The sequence below is a fragment of the Rosa rugosa genome, chromosome 6 (genome assembly GCF_958449725.1).
Source record: "Rosa rugosa chromosome 6, drRosRugo1.1, whole genome shotgun sequence".
Taxonomy (NCBI): domain Eukaryota; kingdom Viridiplantae; phylum Streptophyta; class Magnoliopsida; order Rosales; family Rosaceae; genus Rosa; species Rosa rugosa.
The window spans coordinates 47,547,552-47,558,148 of record NC_084825.1 but is presented as its reverse complement, the minus strand read 5'-3'; the positions used below and the strand labels follow the sequence as shown (position 1 = coordinate 47,558,148).

General features: G+C 40.0%; 2 protein-coding genes across 2 annotated transcripts; both read right to left on the bottom strand.

Annotated features, from left to right (window-relative positions):
- Positions 1-1,483: 1,483 nt before the first annotated feature.
- LOC133717202 (PHD finger protein ALFIN-LIKE 2-like) lies at positions 1,484-4,417 on the bottom strand. Its single transcript, XM_062143875.1, has 5 exons — positions 4,285-4,417; positions 4,118-4,150; positions 3,654-3,876; positions 2,076-2,196; positions 1,484-1,975 (listed from the first exon to the last, which is right to left on the bottom strand). Exons 1-5 carry the CDS (start codon positions 4,370-4,372, stop codon positions 1,727-1,729), a joined length of 714 nt encoding a protein of 237 aa, XP_061999859.1. The 5' UTR covers positions 4,373-4,417; the 3' UTR covers positions 1,484-1,726.
- A 162-nt stretch (positions 4,418-4,579) lies between these two features.
- On the bottom strand, positions 4,580-10,199 carry LOC133717200 (protein SMAX1-LIKE 7-like). Its single transcript, XM_062143874.1, has 3 exons — positions 8,464-10,199; positions 7,201-7,444; positions 4,580-6,679 (listed from the first exon to the last, which is right to left on the bottom strand). The coding sequence occupies exons 1-3, from the start codon at positions 9,627-9,629 to the stop codon at positions 4,847-4,849; spliced, it is 3,243 nt and encodes a 1,080-aa protein (XP_061999858.1). The 5' UTR covers positions 9,630-10,199; the 3' UTR covers positions 4,580-4,846.
- Positions 10,200-10,597: the final 398 nt, after the last annotated feature.

Here is a 10,597-nt window from a genome sequence, read left to right as displayed (position 1 = left end):
GAGATCATGTCTTTGCATTGGAGATATTTGTGGCAACAGATCATCTGGTCTTTGTAATGCAAATAACAGTGATGGATTCATCACCTACTATATCTATATTGGTACAACTAACCCTAATTATCGGTATTTACCAAATCTCTGTAACAGCAAGAGGGATCATTTGGATATTTTCTTCATAAACTTTTTCCTGAAAACTCCATGTATCATTATGTATTCTTAAGATAAGCATAACAGTTTAACTTGATGATCGAAATATCTCTAAGGAACTGAAGTAAGAAGGTGTGGTTCTTCTTTGCCACTCCTATAAAAGAAAAACTTTTGGTACGTCATATTTTCATTACATATAGTTGAAAACTGTGTTACATCTACTAAGATTAATATAAGAAAGTGAAGTTTATATTCCCTATTTTACAATCCACGCTCTCTCTTCTCATTTTTAGTAAGTTAAAGATTTGTTTTTAATCACTTAAATTTTGTATATTTATATGAATTATAATAAAAAATGAAAAGAAAGACTGTAGATTATAAAAATGGACTAAATTTTAAATCGAGAAAACACTATAAAAGACATGATCGATCGAAGTAAGACCACCTTTAAGAAAAAAATTCTTTAATCCATCACCGTCTCCTTATCGTATTCTTAGTGGCATTTTTTAAGAACCTCTAGAAACCATTCAGATTTGAATTCCGTCACTTGATTACAGAGAATGGTCATGACTCATGAGGCCAAAGGTTCATGCATGTTATGTAGAATGCTAGTGGGGGATGATATATTATTAGGAAGGAAGGTACGTTGCACACTTGCACCACTAGGTAAGAGAAGAGAATAAGTTTCAAAGGTGGAATTATTATTATTGTTAGTGGGGGCCATGCCCTCTCTGTTCCGGGACAAAGGTTTAATAATGTTGGGAGTTAAAGTCAATTAAGCACGTGTGGTATTTCACCAGCACGTTTATTTTCTGGCCGGAATATGCTGTGGTCGGCAGTGTACCACCACCACCATCAATAATTGAAAGAGCTAGGTTCACCTGGGTTTTCATTTTCATATTTGGACAGACAGAAGAAAGTTCAAAACCCACGGGCCCAAGTTTTCCTTTTCCACAACGCACGTGAAAGCGTCAACGCCTATCTCCAAATTGCTAAGTGGTCATCTAAAATTTCATTAACAAATTAGAGGTGGCAATTTCTGGGACAACATATAGATACGAATACGAATCAAACTCAATATGAATTTGACATCCTACTTTAGAGAGTGTATTTGCAATGCTCCGTTTCAATTTTTCTAACCCATGATGTTAACAGATTGAACACATTTGCGTATAAGATTAACCTCGAGTACATTGATTGGCAAAGACTAGCTCAATGCAATGGCTAACAATGATGGTAGACAGCTCTAGAAGAATAAGAAGCCGATCCACCACTTGCGGAGTTGATTTACCAGTACATCCCCTCAAGTATAGTATTTAATCTGTCAAATCGGATGTGCAAAACAGAAATATATCAAGGAAACTTGAATGAAACAAAATCGTTTCTATACAATGAACAAAGAGGAACGCAAACAGCAGGGGTGAAAAACCGTAGTTTAAACTTCTGAGACTAAGAGAGTACCTACCAGCCTATCACAGTCATAGAATATGACAGGTTGATGATTTAAAAAGGATCCCAAGATGCAATAAAATAAATAAAACCTAGATTTAGATCACTAATTCATGTTGGATATCAGTCATCACTGCCTTCCCTTCTTTGAGCAAGAAGGGCATTTGTACTGCTGGATGTACTCGGCCTTGGATGGTGTTATCTTCACACACTTCCCATGGTACCATCTCTCGCAGATGTCACAGCCAATCCAAAACTCATTAGCACTGTAATTTCCCCCACAGCTTCCACATAGAGTTTCACTATGCTCATCTTCATCCTCCACGTAATTTTCATCGAGCAACGTACTATTGGTCCTCATAGGTCCATCAGTTGATCTCTGCAAAGCAGAGGTGAGTCTATAAGCTCAAATTTTGCATAAACGGGAAGAGCATCTTAAAAACCCAAAAGCTACTTTATTGTCAAAGAAAGAGCATCACCTTTGCATTGTTCCTGGATTTGCTTCCACTATCTGCACTGGGTTTGTCTCTAGCGGGCTTCCTTCCAGTTACGACTTCAAAGACTGTTGGCAGATCATTTGTCAAGCTAAACAGACGCTTCCTGTTGTTAATATAAAGAACACAAATAAGGTTATTTCTGCACACTTGCAATCTCCTGTGTTTGGGGATACCATGATTGATGGCCCAGAAATCACAATTTAGATATGTTGGGCCATTGGCCTTTACAATAAGGTGGTCCAATATACCATATTATACAATCTATACCAAGGATCTGAAGAAGAATGTTCATTGAATCAGGATGTCAACGGATATAAAGCTCTGAATGAAACAGCTTAAGAAGGGAGTGAAAAGGAAAGCTCTGAATTGGATGTCTGGGGATACTAAGAGATAAATACACATAGAATCAGCACACAGACTAAAAGACACTTCCTTTAGTGTCTGAGTATAAGAAGTATCGAGAATTATTTGCAACCACAATTTTTTATTTTCTTTTTGGTGATATGCAGCAACAAAAAATATATTGAGGATCGGATATGTAAAAAAAAAAAAAAAAAAAAAAAAACAGCTACATGTGCACTCAATATATTTCCCATCAATTAGGCATGATTCCAAATCCATGATTCAGAGAATAGAAAAGAATCAGCACCAGGCTTAGTAGAGTTGAGTTAAAGCAATAATGGGAATTCACCCTGGGGAAATCAGCAAAATTGCTTAAACATAGAATTATGCTTGCATAATTCCACAATATCATCAAACAAAAGTAGTTTGTTTAAGACTTGCAGAGGAAGTCCACCCCAGTGCTGAGGAAAGTGTTTTGTTTCATACATTCTCCAACAGGGAAAACATCTTTCTTGATTGACAGGCACATACTCTCATCGGGTCCTTAAATCACGTCTTATTTCTTAGCTACTAACTCAGATATGAGAACTGCAGATGCATTGAGTCTCACCGACTTAAACATCTTGATTTGATCTAATGACTAAAAAGGACCTTGAAAAATGAACAACATATAGGTTTTCTATATTGCTTCATGTTTAAGAGACAACAAGTTATTTTCATTATCGAAAAAAAACAAGTGTCATAAGAATTAGAAGTCTTACTTAAAAAAAAAAAAAAGCATGAATCAAAGAGACGCATGTGACTAAAGCTAGTTCTCTACCTATGTTTTCATGTAAACAATTTGCAACTATACAATATCAGGCCCCCTAAATTATCGTATGTTCTACTCCTATTAAAAACAAAGTAATCAGCCGTCTAATCCAAATCTTTGAATTTATTTAAAAAGAAAGTAATCAGCTGTCAAGTCCAAATCTTCAAAAAATCAAAACAAAGAAACATTAGTCTTTCCAAGAGGCAATTAGAGTTCATCAAAAGGGCTAAAATGCCTGAAACACAGATCTTTGGTGAGTGCATAAGAATGTAAAAAGAGAAACAATGGCATTATTTGCACATAAACAAGAATGGTTACAAACAAGTTGCACAAAAACCACTCTAACGCCACCACATCCACTTAAACATTTAAATCCACGAAAAGCATCAAGGAAAAGAACAATGAACCTCTCATTCCGATTAAGGCGAGCACCAAAGTAGAAAGACACAGACAACAACCAAGAATCACTATGCACTGCAATCAAAGACAGCCAATCTTGGCGGTTCATCCCATCTCTCGCAAAATTAATCCCCAAAGCAGGCTCCGGAAGCTCCGGCGGCACTTCCTCCGCCGGCAGATTCACCTCCCACGACTCATCCGGGTGTCCATACAAGCACAAATTCTCCTTCTCTGAAACAGAATAACCAACAGTAACTACACCAACTAACCAAAAAAAAAAAACTGAAATTAAACTAAACCAATACAAAATTTTACGCCTTTCCACATTTCAACTCAATCAAAACCTACCCTTCACTTAAAATTATCCTTGATATTCCAGTACCAAAAAATTAACTACGTAATCATATACTAAAGACTCAATCTTTACTTTTACTCTATATATATAGAAAGAAAAATCGAAGCAGGAACAGACCTGGATCGCAAAGCGCATAGAATTCATCCACATCTGAAAACCAAAAAAACCAATGTGTCAATCACACACACATATATATATATATATATATATATACACACAGCTGAACCTCACACACACACACATATATATATATATATATAGCATTATCGAGAAAGAGAGAGAACCGTTGGTAAGGGCGCGAACGATGCCAGAGCGACGAGCGCTGTAGTCTTTGAAGATCTCTTCGACGCTGCGAGGGCTCGAAGATGGCATTGTGTTAATACTATGATAATTTTTTTTTTTTTTTTGACTGATGGGTTAGATAAGGTGAAAGATCTGGGCTTTAACATTGGGCCCGGGGAGAAGTTATCATTAGATGGGGCATAGTTGGTTGCTTTTAGTAAAAGTGCTTTTGTTCTAGCAAGGCACTTTTTCTTTTCCGCTTTCTTTTACTTTCACAGAAGCACAATACAGTTTAGATTGATCACATTCACATTCACATTCACATTCACATTCACATTCACACATACACACCTGCTGCAGATTATGTATCATGCACAAGCAAAACCCGATTACAACCGTGGGGATTAAGACGCTAAGTTCGGACCAAGGGCCCCCGGAAAGGGCAAACAAAAGAGCTAAACAAGGGTTTACTACCTTGCTACAAGTTTACAAGCTACAAGCTAGTAAGCTACCTTATACATCTAATATACAAGGATAGATAGACTTTTCTAAGCAAATGCCTACTCACTTTAGTATGATTTTAGGTGGGAGGTAATTTTCCTGTGATGACTCCTCCTCCAAGCAGATGCCCTCGCAAGGTTTAAGTTTTACAGTAGTATGAGCATTGAGGTTATGTCTCTTCTGAACCTCTGCAAATCCTCTGCTCAACACTTGCTCCACCCAATCTTCCACCACCCTGTACCTGTCTGACAAATATGCGGCTGCAAGTAGTTGTTCTATGACTTGTGTGTCGATTTCTAGCAAACAGTCTGAACCAACAAGCTTGTGGAAACTGTTTTTGATCTCCTTTGATATTTTCTCAGCAAGTGCATCGAAATCAACCGGCTTGAATGCCACTGTTTCATCCACCTGATCGGTGAATTCTTGCAACCAGGAATTGGAATTTTCAGAGAAGCAGTCATTTTCGGAGGTCTCATCATCTAGGCGTTGCACTGCATTCTCTTCAGCTGGAAGGTTGAGATCCAGATACCTAGTCGACATTTTGTTAGGCCGTTTACTCGTCTCTGAGACTAGCTCTAGAGGTTCATCTGTGCCAGACAGCTTCCTTTTGTTCAGAAAATGAGGGATGCTTTCTTTAGTTGTATTGGAGGATGTCCTCCAGTTTTGGCTTACTGTAATGCCTTCAAGCGCGCATTCAACTGTAATCTGCAATGGCCACCCTTTTGCTTGTGAGATTCTTTCCTCGGAATAGTTGGAAGGTGCCTTTTTAGAAGTGAGAATGCTGCAGCCCTTTTCTGTAGTTGTAATAAACATTGCATTACTTGTGCTGACTTGTCTTCCATGGGAATCTGAAAATTTACCGGTCAAAACAGCCTGGGACAAACTATTTTGAGCCACGACATCAGCCTTGTCTACATTTTCTAGGAAGACAATGGACAATGGTTTCTTGCACAGTTCTCCAGCAACATAATCAACAACTGTCTTACCTCTATACTTTGCATCATAACCATTCAACACTTGACAACCAAACATTGTGTCTGAATGCACCATCCCATCCTGAGAATTCAGATCCACACAGATCAATTGTTTCTGGCTCCCATATAATACCTCAGCAAGCACACTAGCAATTTTCTTTTTACCATACCTATCTGGTCCAACAAAGTTGAACCACATATCCCTTCTGTGCCTAGCTCCAGTCTGATGTTCACTTCTTGAGCGGCAATGAACTATTCGTTGGCTAATGGCAATTATAGCTTCAGTTTGCCAGCCCACTCTCTCAAAGAGGGCTCTGAAAAGCATCTTGACATCACTTGGATCAAAATGCCCATGTTTGTCAGGACTTGAGCAGAATGATGACTGAGCAGTATAAATAGAGGAATTGCCATTGAATAAATCTACATCAGAAGAAGAGAAACCTGAAATGTCATGTTGACGTCCTTCATCCAGATTTAAGTTCAACTTACTAGCAGGAGAAGAGCAAATTCCTAATCCTAAATCTGTTGTCACAGAAGTCGAAGATGTTGGAGATGTTCGGCTACCCTCAACAATGCTTGAATTGGACAAACTGTAAGAGGACTTAACACTACCCGATTCAATATCTTCATCTTTTGTAGGTTTTTCCCATACTCCAGAGGAGAAACTTTCACTCTTAGCCTTCGGAGGAACGCTGGACTGAGATGTGGATATCTCTTGCACATCTACGGGGATGCATGAATTTTCATTTGAAGAAATATTGGTCTTGTTGCTGTGATTGTGCTTCTTGTCTTCAGCAGACTCAAAGCCCACTATAGTTGGAAACAAGTTTGCTAAAGGTGGGGGGTGAGATTCATGTGTATTATCCCCTTTCCTTTGCAGTCCTGTAACTTTGGAACTCGATAGCACTCCATCGTCTTTGGTCTGCACTGAAGAGAGATAAACTAATGTTCAAACGAATAATGTAAAAACAACATAATAAATTTATATATATATATATATATATATATATATATATATATATATATAAGGGCTAGTGCGGCCGCCATCAAGCCTATTTTTCTTATTATTCAAAAGACCTGTAATTTGAAGTAGAGATTTCAAAACTTTCAACACATAACAAATAGTCGGACACCCGGTTGTCATCTAAGCAACCAAAGCATGAGATATTCTACACCCCATACTGAACAAAATATTACAAGGCATAACTTTTCGTACCATATCCAAGAAATCATAATTTAGACTGGCACAATTATTGGAGAAACACTGGAAGTGCAAAAAGAGAGAAAGCTTTTGATGAACGTGGTTGTACATGTAGCCATGTAGGAGTTCAGTTAGCAATATATCAATCATATGTTCAAACTAGCAGCTGTGTATCTCTATGGTCACTCTAGTATGATGTTAATGAATTGCAGATACGTTGATTGTGATTTTGTGATACACACCTTCATATCCGACCCCTTGTTTGGGCCAAGTGGAGCCATCTGCATCCATGAAGGCAAGCTAGCTTGGTGCTGACCTGTCACTGAAGCAAAAAAGCCTTTCTTTGGAACAGCATATACTTCTTGCTCATATATTTCATTGCACTGATGATTGCAGGGAAGGCACCGATTTGAACAGCTTAATGGAAGCTTTGGGTCAGAAGGTGCTGAAAAGAACCCACCAAATGGAACAAATGACTCCATCAAGCTGTAAATACATCATAAACAAGGAAATATGAGAGAGATTTAACTGGCAAATAGAGTCAGGAGTCAAACCGAAAATAGAATTGCAACAAACTGTTCCAAACACATGACTCCAAACGGAACAAATGACTCCATCAAGCTGTAAATACATCATAAACAAGGAAATATGAGAGAGATTTAACTGGCAAATAGAGTCAGGAGTCAAACTGAAAATAGAATTGCAACAAACTGTTCCAAACACATGGAAAAAAACTAATATCCAAACTCGGGAAAAACTACAAAAAAAATTCCATAATTGTTTATACTTGTTTTATTGAAATATTAGATAACAAAGTAACACAACCCAGTGATTAACACCACGGTGAAGTTTAAACCCACAACACATGCACAAAATAGTTCAACAGACTTTAATTTCTCAAATAAGCATCTCATGGCGGATGGGATATATGAGCAAGTATAGAGGTAAAGAACCAGTCAATGGTGCCACACAAACATATGTTCAATCTCCGATTACAACTTCATGCTTAGACCGAGCCTAAGTTGAATACAACGTGAAGGCCATATGATTACAGCAGCGAAGAAAAAAAATGACTTTGCTTCTAGAGACATCAATTATTTCAAAAGCCAAGGAAAAAGATTTTCTCTCATCTTTTGGTCTGCAAAGTTTCTCATATAAATCCACAAGCATGAAACATATGGCCTGATACTTCACAAACTCTAAGTATTGCTCAGTATTTGACCCAAAAAAAAAAAAAAAAACAAATACTTTGGCCTATAATCTCACACCTGCAAAATACTATTCTATAACAAAAAAAAGTACCGTCATAGGAGTAAGAAGAAAATGATGAGAGCACAACTGATTCCAATATTTTATACCACAAACTGCGAGCAAGAAATAAGTAGAGAACATAGTATTATAAATATCTTCACAAGCAAACAGACTACCAAATTAAAAACTCCAGAGGTCAAGCAACGGCACCCAAATTTCAAACTAACATAGAGTCTTATAGAGCAACAACTCACCTGGACCTTGGACATGATTCAGCTCCAAGCGAAGTGATCGGCAGAAGCTGCAAGTCCCAGTCTTTTTCGACCGTCGGAAACATACCCACAAACTTCAGGTAGCTCCCATAGCTAGCCGTAGCGCCAATCAACCAGACTCTTCCACGGTGAAGCTCCACCAACCTCGTCAACTGACCAACCGCATAGCTCACCGAGTCACCCAAAGAGTCTTCAGCAACGAACATCTTCAAGTCTCCAATATTCAAAACAATTCCAGGTCCCAAACACTGCTCTGCCAACTCCCCCACCTCCCTCAGCCTCGAATTCAAGCACCCACTGTCGCAATGGATCGTTGTGAACTTCGATAACTCCTTTTCGATCGAGATTGAGCTCAGCCCGGATAGCTCCACCGGCAAAATCCCATCTTTAGTTAACGAGCCTATGAAGATGTGAAGAGCATCGTAAGCACATACACCCACAAGCAGAGGATTTCTATTCCTCCCTAGAACTTCTCCAATTCTCCGACAATTCTCGTCTCCGTCGGGGAAACCCGAGAAGGGGAAAACGGGCCGGCGACGACCCGGACCCGGACCCGGGTCCGGATTGCAGAGAAACAGAGGAGGAGGAGGAGGAGGATGCCCCTGGGAGCGGGAGTATCTGAGGAGGTGAGGAAAAGGGCGGAGAATAGCGAGCCTGAGTTCGGAGCTCCGGAAACCCGCTTCGCCGAAGACCCGACTGACGACCGGGTCGTCGAGAATAGAGAGAATCAGGTGCTGGAGCTCCACTTTAACGCAGGACATGGACGGCTGCTGCTGCTGGAGGTGATGGTAGAGGTGGTAGTTCTCCGGCTGCCGCCTCTGGTTGGCCTGAGACCGCTTGATGGCGGCCATGAGCGAGTTCGAAACGGGCGGGTCGTCGCTGAGCTGGGTCGAGGAGACCCGGTCAAGCGAGACGCTCAGGCAGAGCTCGAGCGCCTTGAACTGGAGCCGCGGCGAGTAGGCGGCGTTGCGGGCACGCGCGCAGGCCTCGCGTAGGGCGGAGTTGGGGAGAGAGAGGAGGGCGGAGATTGCGTGGAGGGAAGTGGTCTGCGCGTGGCCTCTCCGGCGCGCGACGGACACCGCCTCGTCGAGCGCGTGGGCCGCCTCCGGAGTTAAGCATTGCCTGGCCGTGGAAACCGGCGTAGGCATCGAAAGAAAAATATCAAACACAAAAGTTGGGTTCTTTCTCGACTCAACGAACTGATCCGAGCAAAAACAGTACTTTAGTTAATTTATTGCTAAAATATATGTGTGTGAATTTGGAGGAGAATATATATATATATATATATATATATAAAAGCTTGAAGGAAGGATGAACCGAACCAGGTGAGTGAGAGGGGGGCCCAGACCAAAAAAAGGCAAAATGAACAGGTAAGCTGTGACTGCTTGAGCATAGATTCTGTGTGGACAGAGTATCATATCTAACCGAGGGGAGAGAGAGAGAGAGTGATGATGGATGTTTGAAGGAAGGGAGGGAAAGCATGAATGAACATTTTTATGGAAAGATGCTGTGGCCACTTGCTTTTACTACACTACTGAGTGGGCCACCGACTGACCATCAACGTCGCTGTCAGCTTACGAGGCCAGCACGGTGGTGACTGACGGCGATGGACCTTTTTGCTGCTGCTGCTGGTGGTGGTGGTGGTGTTGTTGTAATGGGGTTTATGATCGAGTTGACTCGTTGAGTAGTATTCAACTCATCAATATTATTATATTGGTGTGAAGTAGTAGACTTTGTATAGTATCTCTCTGATTCTCTTTCGCCTTCTGGCGCCAAAATTTCAACCCATGAGAGAAACGTTAACTTATTTTGTGGGATCGATACTTTTTCTTCATGACTTTGATAAACTAGTGGCTTAAACTTGTAGATGCTGATGCTAGCTTCGTTAATTGGTTTGAATAGGATCATATTACCCTTCAGTCTAATGATCGATGTATTGTGAGGATTTTTATTCACCGACGACATTGATAACAAGTGGTATCGGTGTAGGTAATTACTTTTTAAAATGTTAAATGTCAAAGAATTTTATGTGAAAAGTTGTAATGACTTTAATATATAAGATATTTGTTAAAGGGTGTTGTTAAAATGCGTAAATGATGATAAAAAGAGTGTACGA

Coding starts and splice junctions, on each gene's coding strand:
- LOC133717200 (XM_062143874.1), bottom strand. CDS start 9,629: ATGCCTACGCCGGTTTCCACGGCCAGGCAATGCTTAACTCCGGAGGCG. Junction 7,445..8,463: donor GAATCATGTCCAAGGTCCAG/GTGAGTTGTTGC, acceptor ATGTATTTACAG/CTTGATGGAGTCATTTGTTC. Junction 6,680..7,200: donor ACAAGGGGTCGGATATGAAG/GTGTGTATCACA, acceptor TCTTCAGTGCAG/ACCAAAGACGATGGAGTGCT.
- LOC133717202 (XM_062143875.1), bottom strand. CDS start 4,372: ATGCCATCTTCGAGCCCTCGCAGCGTCGAAGAGATCTTCAAAGACTAC. Junction 4,151..4,284: donor CGTTCGCGCCCTTACCAACG/GTTCTCTCTCTT, acceptor TTTGGTTTTCAG/ATGTGGATGAATTCTATGCG. Junction 2,197..3,653: donor CGCCTTAATCGGAATGAGAG/GTTCATTGTTCT, acceptor TATTAACAACAG/GAAGCGTCTGTTTAGCTTGA.